This window comes from Syngnathus acus, chromosome 5 (assembly GCF_901709675.1).
Source record: "Syngnathus acus chromosome 5, fSynAcu1.2, whole genome shotgun sequence".
NCBI lineage: Eukaryota > Metazoa > Chordata > Actinopteri > Syngnathiformes > Syngnathidae > Syngnathus > Syngnathus acus.
In genome coordinates, this window is record NC_051091.1 from 6,941,141 (window position 1) to 6,958,406 (window position 17,266).

A 17,266-nucleotide genomic window follows, 5' to 3' on the forward strand; every position below is an offset into this window, starting at 1 on the left:
AATTACTTGAAATTTACAGTCATACTCAATACATCATTTGGTGGATGAACAGACTAGAAGTACACGGATATGATCATTTTTGTATGTTTTATCCATGCAAAAAGTAAATAAAAACATCTTTAATACCATTCGTCCACTTGTACAAAATCAAGCTTTGTCATCTTATGAACAATTATCTTGCGAATGCAACTCTACTAGCTACCTTAAAGCTCAACACGTGCTGATCGAAGCAAGAGTTAGGTCAATCTTGTCATACAATATATCTAATTCTATTTGATTATCAAGTATATTCAAGTATATCAAAAAGGGAAAGAAAAGTCACAGTACATTACAGAAATATTCAAAAACAAACCACAAGACAAGGAATACTCTCTTCTGTCTGAATGTAAAATAATCCCACGGCAGGAGCAAAGTACTGCATAACAAAGTGGCTAATGTTAGCGATGTTCTGAAAAGGTTGAGTGCACGATTAAACGTCAATGCTGGAAGCCAAACGCAGACAGAGCGAGGAATCCGACGGGATATCCTCTTGACTGATCTCATTTCCATCCAGCCGCAGAGTTTGCAGCTTGGAGAAATTGGTAACATCCACAATGTTGCAGAAACTCCCCAATGTGAACTCTGCAACGGCACAACGCAAACACAATTAATCATCTGCTGACATGAACCTCATCCGTACACATATGGGACCGTAAAACATGGCCCCGTGTAGCTGGCACATTTCTTTCAATAATTTTCACTCTGTCGTATGAACTCTGACTGCATGTGACGTTTTGGTAGCTAATAAAATCCCGCCAGTTCTTACCTTTGATGTGATTGGCTTGGAGATAGAGATGCTCCAGGGCGGTGCTGACCAGAGGGATTCTCTCCAGGCGGTTGAAGCTCAGATCTAGCTCTACCAGGCCCGTCACATTAAAGATGTTGGAAGGGAGGCCTTTGTCTGTGAGCTGGTTGTGGGCCATTCGCAGGTACTGCAGCTGCGTGAAAGCGGCCAAGAAGGCCTCAGGCAAGGAGGCAATGGAGTTGGAGTCCAAGTAGAGCTGGTGCAGTTGTTCAGGGAGAGCCTCTGGCACCTTAGGAGGAGAGACTTGGCATATACAAAGGCTCTTACTTTGTACATACAAAGTTACACACCTTTGTCAACTTGTTGGCGCTGACGTCCAACAGCGTGAGGGATGTCAGGGACTTGAGCGACGCACCCATGTCTGTGATAGCGTTGTCATGGAGATGCAGGATTGTGAGGTTATCCATTCCCTCCAAGTCTGAAGGTGTTACCTAGGCAACAAGTATACGTTATTATATGGTCTTCTAATGAGCAACAGCAAAATATAACAAGGTGCAAATTGATAAAGGATGCACAGAACTGGTAGAAGGCAAACTTTGTATTCTGTAAACTTTGTCATCCATTTCGTGGATTAGCTAGCTAGCTAATTGCACACGGTAGTTTGTAGAAATGTAAGTAGCTGACAATTGGCAGAAAATCACCGGCGTGAACAAAGGAGCTCAGTTCTTATATAAAGGGGGAGGGGAAACTCCTGGGAGATGCCAAAGTGCATCATCGAGCTCCTTTTAAGCCGTGATGGAATAAAATGAATACATTTGGAAAACCGAAACGGTGGAAAAAGAGTGAGACAAATTTAGTTGGTAATATCGAAGTTGTTTGAGTTACTTTATTAAACTTAAATGAATCATTGCAATCAGTTTCCTCAAACCACTTGAGTAATAAATAAATACTTTCATTTAATGAATAATTATTATCGTAATTATTTCTGTGAAATTATTTGTATGAGTATCCATCTACCACAATGAGTGACCTCGCCCACAAGCGACACCACTGCTGCCAAGCAAGTGTTACCTTTTGAATGTTGTTATGGTTGATCCTCAGGTCTCGAAGGGTGCGAGGGAGGTTACGAGGGATGCTGGTCAAATTGTTGTGATTTAAATAAAAACGCTCCAGTCGTTCCAACTTCGAAAAGGCCTAAAAACAACATGTGGATCCTGATAAATAGCGCACCAATCAATCTTGCCGCTTCTGAAAAGCTTTGCTATGTTTCTAAATCACTCTCGAGCCAACGTGCAACTTGTGTGCCCTTGCAACTAACGAACATACCTTCTCGCTGATGCCATCAGATGTGAGTCGGTTATTGTGCATCATGAGCCACACAAGATTGGTTGCGTTAACCAGAGCTGAGTCAGATATAGCTGAGATGGCGTTGTTTTGAAGGTACAAGTACTTCATTCGGGAAGGGATGTCGGGCATGAGTGTCAGGCCCCGTGCATCACAGTACATAGCAATGGAAAAGGTCGGGGGACAGTCGCACTCAGGGGGGCACTCGCCTCCTGCCGTGTCCATTTGGACGGAGCTCCGGCGGCTGTACAGCCAGCCAAAAGGATCTTGGCCATGGGAAGGAGGGAGTGCAAGCAAGGCAGACAAGAGGAGGATCACCGGATGCATGGCAGCACGCACGCAAAATCCTCTTTAACCTGAATGGTGACAGTTATTGAATTAGCACGCTCAAAAGGGTGCAAAATAAAATCCTTGCTTTTATAGGTGCATGCTATAATGCTACAGTTAAATAAACAAATACAGAAACAAAAGCCACCACTAGCAAAGTTCTGCAATGGGATTGCCCGCGGGGAGCAACATTCTTCAAAGTCTTAATCCACAGGGAACCCAAGGAGGAAGTATAAAAAAAAAATGCCATGGTTACAATGCACTCTTTGTAGCTGGGCCTCAAAATTGGTCCAAATTTTCAATGTCTGAGGAGCAAAGAAAAACGCTCGTATGATCATATCAGCACATGCTAATGGAGCTCCTTTTAGGCCTCATACCGTTGTAATTGCGACACATTGACAGACATATTCCTATATATGCATGCAAACACACACACACACACACACACACACACACACACACACGGTTACACATTTTACCTGTTTAGCAATACAGGCCCCTTCTCTGCTTCACCCTCGCTGTGTCCGAATGGTCCCAAGACTGGAGGGCACACTAACCAACAACAACAAAAAAAATAGACGTCTCCGCCCCTTTTTTGCTCATTCACCGTGATGGTTTCTTCCACTCCACCATCCACCTTCCTGCACCCCTTTTCTAACACCCAGGTGAGAACATATTTATCGACCATTGTGCAAATACTGTTAGAAGTGCAATACCTAATATCATTGTGCCTGCAACCTGATGATTTTTTTTGTAAATTTATGAGAGAAAAATGTTTTAAAGCAATGAGTAAGATATGAGCATAATGTCATCACCTGTGATGCTCTCAGCCACTAGAGGGCGTATTGTAATGAAAGGATTTCCCTGAATTGCCAGTGACTATCAATCAAACAAAACTGAGATTTATTCTGTATGCAGCCTGTTTCGCAAAACTTCACATCTGTTGCTGAGCTTCCTCTCCAAGCAGTTGCTTCGAAAGGGTTAACTGAACTCACATGTGAGCTTGCCCACATGTTGGCTGTCTGGACTTAATGTGGGTCACTTCCTGCTTCCCTAATACCATCTGACTTTGTGTCCACTCTCTTCATTTTTTTGTCCTTTCGCCAAAAGAATGTTACTTTTGGTGATCCAATTTGCTGAATCATAAAAAAATATTAATTCATTTATCATGTTAACATGTTTCATACGGATCTGATCTAGATTATGCATTCGGTAAAACCCACAAAATATGTTAAGATAGTCATAAGATGAAGATGTATTAGTTTTGCCGATGTGGGTTATTGTTGCAGTTTGCTGCTTTGAACCAGGAAAAAATTTGAATGAAACAAAGTTTTAGGTGCAGCAACTGCTTATCTGTAAGGTCTTGGGATTTGGATCGCAGGATCACATCCCGCTTGAGTCTGACATTGTGCCCTTGAGCACGGCATCGCTCACCCCCACAACTGCCCACCCCACCCTTAGCTCAACAAGAGGAGCAATGTTTTTGCGCCTTTTTTACTCTCACATCTCTGCTCGCATGCCTACACGTGGGCGATCTGCTTCTCCGTGAGATGAACAATATAAAGTAAACAATGAAAAGCAGATGTCTGCAAACACAAATGCAATGAACGTTGCGTCACAAAGACATTTTCACACATAGTGAAAGGAGGTTTATATGGATGGTGTTTTCATTGTTAGTCTCTTATAACTTGTCCAAATTATATTAAAATCAGCTGTGGTTTTCCATTTTCTGGAAGATCAGGCTAGAGATCAAACTATTTTTTTTCCGAATTCACCGGTACACATCTAAGACACACTGTCCCCTACTGCGAATGCTGAGAAGTTCCACACAGTTAACTGAAGGACGTGATAGTGCATTTTGGGCTCAAAATTAAAAAAATAATAATAATTAATAAGATAACAAAATCAGAAGGGAGATGGAATATACAATGTAGTTCTTTTGAAAGTGTATTCTGATAAAGTAATATTATCTGACTTCCCGTACTTAAAAAAAATACATAAACTTTAAATATATATATTTGTTTGTATTTATATTTAACCCAACCCATCTGCTTTGATGGACTATTTTTAGGATGACTCAAAAAGGTCAGGTCTTTTTTTCTTGACGCAATAGGTCAAATAGACACAATGGACTTTTACAGACAGTTGAGTAATATTGCTTGCAGAGATTTTATTTAATGTCACAATCGCCAGTAAATAAAGCATCAATCCTTAACATAGAGTTCCCTGGAGTGAAACTTTCAACACTACACTTCCTTTGAAAATGACTCACTTCGCTTTCAAACTGCGGCAATTAAATGTGACCTTTTAGACAAAAGAAAATTAAGTATCTTTCTATTTACACACATTAAAGAAACAACTTGAGGGCAACTTTATGTGGGCGTGATAAGACAAGTGAAGTAATCATGTTTTTTTTGTTGTCACATTTTATGAAATTAACATTCATGGCTCGATAAAAACTTTAATTTGCTGTCCATTTTTTTATAAGGCCTCCAATGCATGCTGAATTTAAAAGCCCGCAAATATGACACTATATAAAATACAGTAGACCAAATCTGTGTGAAGTATTTATATGTGTATTTATATGTATGCTATAAACATATAAAACATAATTGATTTTTAATTTTCCTTATGGTCAGTCAATATATGTCGACACCACTGCAAAGTACAACCACAATAATAAACATATTGTTAACTTAATATTTCTTTCTGTCCGGTCGTGATTGTCCATGGTTAGCTGCCATGTGCACCAAAGCTTCAAATCCAACTGAGCATTGGATTTATTACGATTGTACAGGATTGTACATGCGATCTTTCTTTTTGTTCTCAACATTTTCACCACGAAACCCACTCCTATTTGGGAGAAAAGTCTGGAGTCATTTATGCTGTCTCCTCTGTGATGTGGGAAAGCAGGCGCTTAAACACACACACAGGCACATGCACATTCAGAATGGTCTCTTTGGATCCCCAGGTACTCTGTGAAAGGCCTAAAGGCAACACTACCCCCTCCTCCCCACACACACACATACAAACAAAGACACACACACGCAAACACACGCTAAAGTTGCAGCGAAGTGCACTTGCATGCATTTGCACGTGTATCTCTGTTTTACATGCGACATGTTTGCTCCCCACTTTACTGCCTAGTTAGCGAGGGGAGACCATGGAGGAAGTCTGGGATGGCGCCACTGTTTGAGAAAGAGGAATGTATTAGAGAGCAAATAAACATAGCATGAAAGTTCTCACACTGACCCCCCCCCACACACACACACACACACAGTCTTCAGTGCTCCTGCAAGACGCTGAGCGCTTCATTTGGGAATTCAATCATTTCTTCTAAACATCAAGGTAAATTTGAGGTCTTCTTTGGTTCAATAGTGAATTTGTTTGCACAGGGTTGTCAAACTGGAAATGTGGCAGTCTAATTAGTGTTTGCTTCCATCTGCCAGAGAGTTACTTTCTTGGAATGACTCGACGCCACTTTCCTCTTTGCTTGACTTTTTGCACGTGCTGTACTTTCACACTGCCAGAGTGTCATTTGCACGTTGTGACACTGCGCACATGCTTACTGATGACGCAAGCCTCTCTGATGACATATTGTTATGAAAAACCCAGAGCCTCTGCTTGCATTTGTGTGTAAATGCTGCTTTCCAAGCTTAGAAGTATCATTCAAATAAAAATACAAATATTTATACACACACATATACTGTATACTACATTTGAATGTATAATTCCAAAATTGTTTGTATTATTATTAAAGACAATTATTATTCAATGGGATCTGATTTTAGGCAAATTTCAAATCTGAGTTGTCATCGCACATGCTTCCATGCAGGCTTCCATAGATGCCATCTCGTCTCCATGGCTGTGCTGTTGTGTTTGTCGGTGCTGTGGTGCGCTTTCGCCGTGGCCTCCACAATCACTCTGGCCGACCCGGACTACGGCGGCGTTCCCCTGTGGATCGACCGCTTGCTGGGTGAGCCCAGCGTGCTGAGCCTGCGGGGTCGCTTGGATGCGGCTTGGTACCGAGCCAACAACCCTCAGGCCTGCCCGCAACAATGTGACTGCCCCATTCAGTGGCCAACGGCACTCTACTGTGACCACAGAGGCCTGGCAGATGTCCCGGAGCACCTTCCAGCCAGAACGCAGTACCTCTTTCTGCAGGTAGGGAGAAATCTTGAGAAGGCCATTCTCTATTTTATATTTCAGTGCATCACATTTCTTTCTATAGCGCAACAACATCTCTTCCCTCACTTCTTCATTTCTGGCAAACATCACCGGACTTCACTGGCTCATTCTGGACCACAACCGTTTGAGAAGTGACCAGCTGGACCAGGGTATCCTCCAAAACCAGAGCCAACTGGTTCATCTTTTTGCCAACCACAACAACCTGAGCTCAGTGCCCAATAACCTGCCAGACGGTCTCAAGCAGCTCCGACTGGCCTATAACCAAATAAGCAGCATCGGGCCCGACGCTTTCAAGAACCTGAAGAACCTGACACTGCTGCTTCTGCAGGGAAACATCTTAAAAACCATCAAAGAAGGAGAGTTGCGAGGTACCGGTGTCTTACTCATCTTGTTGACTGGTGTTTTTATTATTTGGGTTTTAGGACCATGGGAGGTTCAAAGTCACCTCTGAGCATGGACACATGTGTTTCAGGTCTTGTTAATTTGAACTTATTGGACCTCGGAGGGAATTCCTTCTCATCGGTCCCCAGACATTTACCAACCTACGTGCAGCAGCTCTATCTATCTAAAAACCCGCTCTCTGGGCTCGATGAGGACAGTTTCCTGGGATTCAGCAACCTTCAGTACCTTCGTTTAAGCCACTGCGACCTGAAAAATGGCAACGTCCACCCTCAGGCCTTCAACCTCTCTACCTTGGTGGAACTGGACTTGTCCTACAACAAATTTACTAGCATCCCCGAAGTCCCCATCACCCTGCAGCACCTCTACCTGCAAGCCAATGAGATCAAAGGTGAGCTGTGCATAAACACATCATGGAATGCACTTATAAATACTTGGTAGATTTAAATAAGCAGCAGCTGATAAAAAAAAAAGTCACATCAGCAAAGAGCAGAGAGAGTAAGGGGAGGAGATAGAAGAGTGAGATTCCTATGAAAACATCTGTGATGGTTTTAGACTAGAGGAAGTCATGCCAGATGAGCGAGAAGCACATGGCGTTCTACTTTCGATGCTCTTCTTTCTCGATCTGCTCTTCATCACTCTGACCTGCTGTGGATTGGACCTCAACTGCAGCGCCATATTTCACGATAATAGTTAGCGCTCAAAGACTGCAGTGAGAAGTGTCTCAAGCAGACAAACGACAGCAAAACACTTCTGTGGTGACACACACCTTTGAGGTTTGCTAACAACGCCAAGCAAAAGTCTGCTCGCGCCAGCGCTCCCGGTCTGGGCCGAGAGCCGCGCTATGACTGAAAAGAACCGCGGCGGTTTTTAACCACAGCACCTGTGAGGTGGAATAGGAAACACAGACTGGCCCAGTTCCTCTAATGAACAAACAGAGCACGGCATGAACCCAAAGACTAAGTCACCAAGTCAGAATGCGGACTTAATAATTGACTTATGTGTTCTTAGAGTTCAACCTGACTAGTTTCTGCAGAGAAGTGGGACGTCTGACTTATTCCCGATTGAAGAGCCTACGACTGGACGGCAACGAGCTGTCCTACCGGCATCTGCCCTCTGACTGGGTCTTCTGTCTGAGAGTGATTCAAGATATTTTCATTTAGAAATGCCGAAAATGAAAATAAACTCCTGCGTGTAGTCCTGAATGTGGCTGTGCAGCGTGTTATTTTGGCCTCATGTTTTGACATCAAGTGTGACATGCTGTCTCACGTCTGTCTGAATGAAATAGAACACGCAAGAGAAATTGTTGGCGCCATAACAAACGCGGTAGCGCTCTCTGGGCAGACTGACTCATTCACCACAGCGGCGGCGGTGGGAGGTGAACTGATGTCATCTTCCAATATTGCAGATGAGCATGCATCCCCGTTCATCTTTTAGATGCTCGAATGCAATAACCCAGCACCAGAAATGGCTTTGCTTCCTTATAATTGTGTAATCTTAACCAAGTGAGTAACCAGCTCTCCGTGAGACTCCTCAATGACCTTTGCTTTTCCAGATTTGCCTAATAACACTTGTTCGCCGCACGTATTTTTTTTTTCGACGTATTGTTTCAAGCCAGCCATTGCTGCAACGGTTATGACGACATCGACTGCTGGGGTCACGTACGCACACAGTCTTCTCATATAACAGGGAACATTACACTTCCAGTTTCAACATTATTCCATTTCAATTGTACCTGCATTGTGTCACTAATGCTGTACATTGGCTTGACTTCAATACAGGCCGGGTGAGTGAAGTTCCCACTTAGTGAAGGTGTGAACAGGGAAAATCGTAGCGAGAATGGAAGAAAGACTATTTATGTTGCGATGTGTGCCATAGCTTTGGCATGAATCATCTGATGACACTAGTTCTCCCCACTTAAAGTCTGCTTTAAGGCCTTGTTTTCCGTCAGATGGAGGGAGAATCCTAACCTGACGTTTATGAACCCCAAGTGATAAATTTGAATAAGTTCAAATCTGCTTCCATCAATATTTTCATTTGTAACCTTGCTTTTCTAGACTTTTTGAGTCTGCATCTTGCGCAGCCACAGGCGCACTTTCCAGGTGACACCATGTCCTCCAAAAGTACTTGTGATGGTCTGAACAGGCTCACAGTGTCTGGGCCAAGATTCACATAAAATACGAGTCTCATTCGAGAGCGGATTTATCCTCTTGATTACAAACTCAAGTTACATGACAAGTTTTGCACTGTACAGCAGCCAAGCTTTGCACGTTAAAAGCACATCTTGTCAGTCCCACTAAAACAAAGAAACAAATATCGGCATTAGATGCTAATGAGGGTACTTCAGAGGAGCTGGGAGCTGGTCCAACTCCCCCCCCTACCCCACGTTTTTTCTCTCTATTAGAATTGGTTTTACTGCCTTCTCATTAAGTCGGCCTTGTTTTGCAAAGCCAGACTACTGCTGCATCCCTCCAAAAGGTTTTTGAGGGACCTTCCAGATGTCAGATGTTTATGCTGCAAAAGGAAGCGCTCCAGGGGCGGATAGCACATTATGACCTGGCCGTATGCTACATCAATTGATCATATTACCTACAGAAATATCTTCAAGGCTCACCAATGACTTTTTAGATGAAAATCAACGTTATTATGGAGAGCAACAAACATCTCTCCCACAAAAACTCACCAAGGAGATAACTTTTAAAAACAGAATCAATCTCTTCAGTCTTCACTAATAGAATGAATTATACTTTTAAAACCTGGAGTCAGAACCAGCTGCTGTGCCGAGCAGCTTCTGTGCTGCCAGAGCAAAAAAAAAAATTGCAATGATAGCGCATAACATACAAATACACAGCACTCAATTCAAGCATATAAGCAAAACCAAAGACAAAGCTCTTTTGTATTTGCAGTTACATGAACACTGTTAATGTTTCCAGATGCTTCTTAGTCGCTCCTTGTTTTGGTTCTGGAAATCTGTGGCAACTTTTTGCAAGCTAAGCAACTTTAAATAGAGCTTGTGTTAGTTCTAGCGCCATCATTACTCTCAGTGAATAGGACAGACAATAAAGTATTTGGCAACACCAAACACACGATGAAAAATACGGCCTCACAGGGAGCCAGCCTACTGCCTGAGCTTGCTTGAGCCTGATTTCAGCACTTGTGGATTTTTCTTTGAACTTTGGACCCTTGATATTTTAGGAATTTTAAGAGGTTCAACGGCCCAAAAGTTTCTATCATACCCCAGCAAGACAAAATAACAAGAGGCCAAAAGGTAAAAGACAAAAAAATAATTTGAAGCTTGCAAAAAGCATCCGTAATTTGACAGGTTTATTGTAGCTTGTAATTCTACAAGCTAGGTGGAAGTGTTTTGTTTGTATTTATTTTTTTACCTGTAGAAAAGTGCGGTACAATGAATGTCAACATTGGGTAAAGTTCACAATCTGTAATTCCTATGGAACACCATTTTATTTTCACCTTACATAACTTCAAGAGTTAAAACAGATGGCAAGATCAGACACCAGTTGAACATTAGCAACCAAGTGTTGGTTTCCGAGAGGAAAGATTTTCTTCTCAAAATCACCACCAATATTATTAGAGCGTGTGTGTGAGTCTTACTTTCCTATCATACAATCAGGTAGCATTTTCCATTACTTGCAGAGTTTGAATCAGCTGGGGATTTAAAAATTGAGCTTCTGCTGGATTTTCCCTTTAGTAATGGTGTTTTACATAGAAACATGTTTAACAAGCCAGTCGAACCTTACACCAAGTTGGCTAATTATAATGAGGCGGCAAAAAATGATCTCGTTCTACCCAGTTGATTAAACAAGGCATTAAACGGCTGTATACAAGGCAACATACTTGTGTTTTTTTTAAACTTCTGGCAACAATTAAATTTTGAACTGGATTCAGGAACAGCATACTTGAAACAATGCGCCTTAGACACAAGTCACGGAACACATAAGCTTCGCTCAGTCTTTCAACCACGTCTGTGTTGCGTTTTATGATGAGTCAACTGTCAACTGTGAAAGGTGCAGGTGACTTTGTCAGAATAGAAGAAAATAACTCAAGCATGAGCACAGCTTTTTTTTTAATCACCCTTGGTGGTTAATAAAACAAAAACCACCGTCTATTAACTAATAATTATGACTTGTTATGAAAGTTAAAGTATTGATGCTAATTGCATAAATATGTGTTTTGAAGAATTGTTATGTATATTTTTATGTCAATGTCTGTTTGCATTTTGGTCAAGTGAAGCAGTGACCCGCCAGATCCAGTAGGTAGCGCTCTGTGGGGAAATAACGTCTGTGTTTCATTATGCCACGTCTGCCACCTACAGGACTGGAGTAGAACAGCACGTAGATGTTTTGAATCTAAAGTTTTTGTTTCTGGCCTTGGTGGAAGTCTGTTGAAGTCTATATCTGTTTTTATGGGGGTTTATTTTATTTCCCAACTCACTTAAGGGAGCGAGAGAGTGAGAAAATTGCTCTTTGGCCTGTTCCAGCTGATATAGTTAAACTAGGACTTGGAAACCGAAGAAAGAAAAGTAACAAATGATATTTTCTTCCATCAGACATAAATTTTCTTGTCGTATTTCATTGTGTCACCAGTAAATGATTTACAACAAAAATATTTGTTTTTTTTATGATACTTTTTTTTCACAGACATAGTGACATGACTAAAAAGCTGAGACTAAGGATTTTAACAGCCAATATTGTTGGCTCATAGATATTCAGAGACGTGGAATTTGGCCCGACGTTTGCACGACCGATTGGGTGCGGCATGAAAAAGACAAGAATGTTCACACACAGCTCACAGGATGTGATGTTTTCTCATCTCAATGTGACCACTTTAGTACAACACGATCAATGATGGAGAGAATATCATTTCCTGTCCACTGTTTTCTTTCTTGCCCAAAATTCCACTCATCCTCTCTACAAATCACCAATTGCTCCTCCTTTATAGATAACAGAAGATGACTCTTGGATTATTCTCTACTAGATGCCATTTTGGACCTGAACCTGCCTCACTCATCATCCATTTGGAAAGCAGCTGCTTAGCTAGCAAAAGGGCCGTCTGCTTTTAATGTTTCCTGCAGTAAAAGCAATTGCGAGCCCTCAATAAATATCGCGGCTCTAGAATCAACAGGTAGGAGCTCCGTGCAAACATCTGCTTGGATTTGAGCACTACGAGCCAGAAGATTTGCATTCCACAGGCCATGTGACACAGTTTGCACATGCAGAAACCAACCGCACAAATAGTCTTGTGTATTCACAACCTCTAATGAAACAATTCAGGCATCCCGCAGATACATGTTCCCTAAAAAGCCACAACAAGCATCATCGGGTTTATGTTCAAACCTCCTTGACAGATTTAAACACTTCACAGAATTTGTGTGGCACAAACTGGACCTGAAGTTAATTTTGCTTTCTTTTCTTTGTACACATAAAGCTGCTTTCCACGGGATTGCATACTTAAATGCATTAAAAACAGAAATCAACTTTAACCACAACGAGATGATCACAAGTGAATGAATACAAATGTTTTATTTTTCCATTTCTGGTTGAGGTCAGCCTTAACCAGATGTTTGGCCTAGCTCCGCTTTGTGTCACAAGCCTGGGGATTGAATTCATCTGTTCCATGTCATCACAAATGCTTCAATAACTGTATGGGCAGTTATTCAGCAATCATTCTTAATCAGGTGGCTTGGTTGGGGTGAGTGTTCCAAAAACACATCACGTGTTCCAAAGACGCTTAACTACCCGTTTTAGCACAAGACCGACCCACAATTGGAGGGAACAGCCCATCAATATGTCTTCAATATAGACAGCAAATTAACCAACCAATCTGATTGGCTGTTAGCTAGCAAATGCACACTGTAAGCAAAGCGACAGCAAATAAAACGGCATTATGTGGTAGATTAAGTTCAGCAAACTTTTTTACTGAGACTAGATTCTGCTTGTATTATAAGTGTGTTGCAAAAGTTATGTATGCATTTTATTTTATGAAATCCTGACTATGGATGGTACGACCAAGAATGACTTCTGTTACAGTAAGGCCCATAAAAAGTCGTATTGCAACAGTCAAAATTGGTATATTGTTTAATAAACCTTAAAACCTAACTTTGATGATCACTGAGGAAAGGTGGTTGTTGTAGGTCATTGGGTTTGTCCTAATTTTCATTTTGCAAATATTTAGATGGTACGTATGAGTCTGGCACATTTAACTTAGACACAAATGGAAAAAAGTCATGGATGCATAATGGGGTTGGATGCTGCTAATGAAAAACACATGATGAGATGCGTGTGCGTTCATCTAAACAAGGATGTGGGGATAGAAAGAGAGAAACAAAGAGCGGGTGGTGGGTGGGGGGGCTATTGGGACCGATGCAATCCCAGCTGGGCGGCTCTGAGCAAATATCTAATGTTCCATCTTTCCCACGTTTTTGCATCCGTGCAAATACACCACAGTGACCGTGCTACTTGCTCACTGAAGCAAACCGAGATGGACTCTCTGAAGAGTCAAAATCACGGGTCGTGAAGAAAGAGGCACTGTGACCTCAAAAGGGAAAAAAGCCAAACTCAAAGAGAGAGAGGAAAGGAATAAGGATGGGGAGGGTGAGGGACAGCGAGGGAGAGAGGGAGTGGACGGCTAAAGACGAAAGGAGGGCGAAAGGCAGAGAGAAGAAAAGACACAACTTGTGACTTGACAAAAGAGGGCAGGTACCAAAGGTAGGTAAGGAAATTTATTTGTTTTTTGTTTTGTTTTTTACAGTGATGTTTGGGTGTGAAAACAGAGGCGGTGTTGTGTACTGAGAATGTTGGCACTTGTACAGCAAATGCCAGAGTGTGTTTCCATGGCAACGCTGTGCTGTGCTGTGCCGTGCCATACCTGCCACTCCAGCAGATCCTTGTTTTCCTCATGTATGAATCCCAAACTTTCCGAAACTGACCAAAATTGTTCCCAGGTTCATTTTGCCTGATGCTGATTTAGCCACATTCCCCATTCATCACAAAGATTTCTTTTGACTCAGATGGTTTAAAAGCAAGAATTGAATATTTTGTAACAGGGAAAAGCTTTCAGGCATGCTTTTTATAAACACATATGTCAACATTTGCTGTGATGTGTTGGAAAAAAAAACCTGCTGAGCCTCTTCCGTCACTAGTTCTAGTCTAATATCTGCATCGTGATTACTGTGAAGTATTATTTACTGCAGAAGGATTTAAATGTTCAGCGTCCACTCAACGGACAATAATGCACAAGTAAACTAATCTAAAGTCTCTGATCTCACTGTCGATGATTTTAACAATTTTATTGACTGTAGGCTATTGATTCTTTCACGTGCGGTTGTCTCTGATGGATTCACAGATGTACATTCTTTGTAAAAGCCAATGCAGGCCGGCCACACCCACATGAGAACATGTTTGGCCTTCACATACGAAAACTGCTGCAGTGTGTTGGCGAGGAAGACACACGCTTCTACAGATTTCCTGGCCTACGAGCCAGGCTGTTGATGAGAGACACAAAAGCAGCCGTTTGGATGACATCACGCCGAGCAAGGTCTAATTATACGTTGTTGGGTCGAGTGACTCAACAATTCATTTGCCCACTTCAGCTTCGGTTAAATATTTCTTTTAAACAGAAAAATGAGTTATGTGGTTTTGATTAGCATTTGATCTCCACATTCATGTCAACTAGTCTCAGTATATTATGAAACCACTTATTTTGTTGATCAAAACATGTGAGAGACTTGTTTGTTATGATATTTTCCGTTTACAACCAGTGGCACACTATATAGGCCCACCTTGCTCTGTTCAAAACAATCCAATAGAAGAGCACTTTGAAAATTGGAATCCACATAAAACTAGTAAAATGCTACTGCTAATGTTATCATGGGGCGATATACCTCATGTCAGCCACACCATCAAGAGGTTCTCAGCTCGGGACTTCCTATTTAGAGTTTGAATGTTTTCCACATGCTTGCTGGGGTTTTTTTTGGCCGGGTACTTCCACATTCCTAAAAGCATTCACGTGCTGTTAATTGAAGACTCCAAATCAGGGGTATCCCAACTTTTTCCTTCCGAGGACCACGTATAAAAAAAACAGAAGAAAAAAAATTCACATTGTTTATATAATGTCGTTATGTAGAAATAAATCAAATCGGAGTTACGCCATATTCTGAGGATTCAATTCAAAGCAAATAATCAAAACACTTCCTTACGATATGGAAATGAAGATATCTTGGCTATATTTATACGTGACAACAATCTCACAGAATGGAGGTCGCAGGGCGGGTTCTTTCGCTGTCAGATATGAAAGGAGGGTCTGGAAGGCTCTGGATGACTGAGAGGGAAAAGGAAATTCCACCATGGAATTCCACCATGAAGCTACATGAGTGGTGATGTAAGCATGTCAGATACATACTGTTGCCATAAGCAGCCGTATGTAAGTTTAGTAGTGAGCACACACGTGGAACTTCCAGACCTACAGTCTTCCCCCCTCTTCAAGTCTCCTTCAGGAGCGCCCCTGACAAAAGAGTCTTTATCCCTGCTTTGGTTCTTTCAACATTTAAATATTCATCTCCCGACTTACTGATTTCTGCTCACTCTCCAGCACTGAATAAGAAGAACGAGATATAAAAAATAATTCAACAATGGTGGGGAAATGATTTCTCTCAAAGTGATAATGCTGTCAAAACTGGCACTGTAGCTCGTACATTGTGCGATCTTGATGATTGATTTTCTTTGTGTGGCGATTCTCATCTACATTAGAAGATTAAAAAAACACACACAAATCAAAAACTCACATAAATAATCTCACATTATATGTATATCAAATCTTTGTACATGTTTATTCAGGAGGATGAAGGCCCCCACAGGACTCTTCTCTGCCTTGGTGCTGCTCCTTCTGATCGGAGCGGTGCTGACCCAGAGGCCTCGGCCAAGGAAGCCCACCAGGCGCCCTACGACCCCCAGGATGCCCTCCGTCCCCCAGCCCGAGCCACAGGAGCCAACGGACATCCCCCCGCTCATCCTCGGCCCGCCTTCCCCTTACCCCGACTGCCCCAGGGAGTGTTTATGCTCCCCAAGCTATCCCAACTCTCTCAACTGCGAGAACCGGAACATCCGTGTGATCCCCGTCATCCCGTTCAGAACCCACTATCTGTACCTTCAAAATAACTACATCTCAGAGGTGGTGGCGGAAGCTTTCGCTAATGCCACAGAGATCCGTTGGATCAACCTGGCAAACAATCGTATTCACCGGATAGACAAACAGGTAGGACGGGCTTCCCTTGCTTGATGTGGGTTTGCAAAATGCTTGGAGCGTTGACAATGTTCTATTTTTATCCTTTGAGTAGGTGTTCCAGAAAATACCTGCGCTGTTGTACCTCTATGCCCAACGAAACCAGCTCAAAGAGGTGCCCTCCGGCCTTCCAGCAAGTTTGGAACAGCTCCGTCTCAGTAAGAATCGTATTTCCAAAATACCTGCAGGTGCCCTCAGTAAGATGGGAAACCTGACCCTACTTGACCTCTACCACAACCAGGTGAAACTTTCTTTTTGGATGCACTTGTGTGTTCTCCGTGCATCTTGTATCAACATCCCCGTGACGTCTTCCTTCCCAGTTGAGCGACAATGACCTGGGCAGAAACACTTTCAAGGATTTGTCCAGCCTGATGCAGCTCAATTTGGCTCACAATGTGCTAAAAAAGATGCCCGCTGGCGTACCCAACAGCCTCGTGCAACTATTCCTCGACAAAAACCGTATCGAGGACATCCCAAAGCAAGTATACAGAGGCCGTGCGGCTATACAGTCAACAAAATCACATACAAAACTCACTGGACTCAGAGAGCTTCAGATCAATTTCAATCACGTTAATAATTTTGAATGGCAGTGATAAAGAATTGCAATGTACTAAGATCCATTTCTAATATTATGATGTGTGTCGGAATACAACATTTTGAGAAAGTTTCTTCTCTATTCTTCTATTCAGAGACTACTTCCAAGGCTTCTCTCACCTGGCCTTTGTGAGGCTCAACTACAACCACCTGAGTGACAAAGGTGTCCCCACTGCCGTGTTCAACGTCTCCAGCTTGCTGGACCTGCAGCTCGCTCACAACCAACTGGCCTCCATTCCTCTCTTCAGCGCTCACCTGGAGCATCTGCACCTCAATCACAACACCATTGAGAGTAAGGCCAAGGCACCTCGCTGGAACGGGTCGTCCATGCGT

At 42.4% G+C, this 17,266-nt stretch overlaps 3 protein-coding genes across 5 annotated transcripts in view; 2 read left to right on the top strand and 1 right to left on the bottom strand.

The window, feature by feature from the left end:
• fmoda (fibromodulin a) overlaps window positions 1-17,266 on the bottom strand; it is a 27,676-nt gene continuing 10,410 nt past the window's right edge. The window contains exons 3-9 of one of the 3 annotated variants that reach the window (XM_037252880.1): window positions 2,935-3,007; window positions 2,111-2,478; window positions 1,856-1,978; window positions 1,135-1,275; window positions 806-1,073; window positions 428-621; window positions 1-358 (exon numbers count right to left, since the gene is read on the bottom strand). In XM_037252880.1, coding sequence (XP_037108775.1) covers window positions 470-621; window positions 806-1,073; window positions 1,135-1,275; window positions 1,856-1,978; window positions 2,111-2,455 — 1,029 coding nt within the window. In that variant the 5' untranslated portion in view covers window positions 2,456-2,478; window positions 2,935-3,007 and the 3' untranslated portion in view covers window positions 1-358; window positions 428-469. Of the gene's footprint in view, window positions 359-427; window positions 622-805; window positions 1,074-1,134; window positions 1,276-1,855; window positions 1,979-2,110; window positions 2,485-2,934; window positions 3,008-17,266 lie in introns of all 3 variants that reach the window. The other 2 variants (XM_037252882.1, XM_037252881.1) reach the window with 2 other exon arrangements.
• Window positions 5,514-8,247, top strand: zgc:113307 (uncharacterized protein LOC553753 homolog). The gene is made up of 5 exons (XM_037252878.1): window positions 5,514-5,803; window positions 6,291-6,619; window positions 6,687-7,011; window positions 7,116-7,433; window positions 8,054-8,247. The coding sequence occupies exons 2-5, from the start codon at window positions 6,317-6,319 to the stop codon at window positions 8,203-8,205; spliced, it is 1,098 nt and encodes a 365-aa protein (XP_037108773.1). The 5' UTR covers window positions 5,514-5,803; window positions 6,291-6,316; the 3' UTR covers window positions 8,206-8,247.
• LOC119123625 (proline/arginine-rich end leucine-rich repeat protein) overlaps window positions 13,504-17,266 on the top strand; it is a 5,759-nt gene continuing 1,996 nt past the window's right edge. The window contains exons 1-5 of the mRNA XM_037252877.1: window positions 13,504-13,771; window positions 15,895-16,312; window positions 16,395-16,580; window positions 16,660-16,817; window positions 17,029-17,225. Of these exons, the coding sequence (XP_037108772.1) occupies window positions 15,899-16,312; window positions 16,395-16,580; window positions 16,660-16,817; window positions 17,029-17,225 (955 nt within the window). The 5' untranslated portion in view covers window positions 13,504-13,771; window positions 15,895-15,898. The remainder of the gene's footprint in view (window positions 13,772-15,894; window positions 16,313-16,394; window positions 16,581-16,659; window positions 16,818-17,028; window positions 17,226-17,266) is intronic.

Coding starts and splice junctions, on each gene's coding strand:
- zgc:113307 (XM_037252878.1), top strand. CDS start 6,317: ATGGCTGTGCTGTTGTGTTTGTCGGTGCTGTGGTGCGCTTTCGCCGTG. Junction 6,620..6,686: donor CGCAGTACCTCTTTCTGCAG/GTAGGGAGAAAT, acceptor TTCTTTCTATAG/CGCAACAACATCTCTTCCCT. Junction 7,012..7,115: donor CAAAGAAGGAGAGTTGCGAG/GTACCGGTGTCT, acceptor CATGTGTTTCAG/GTCTTGTTAATTTGAACTTA.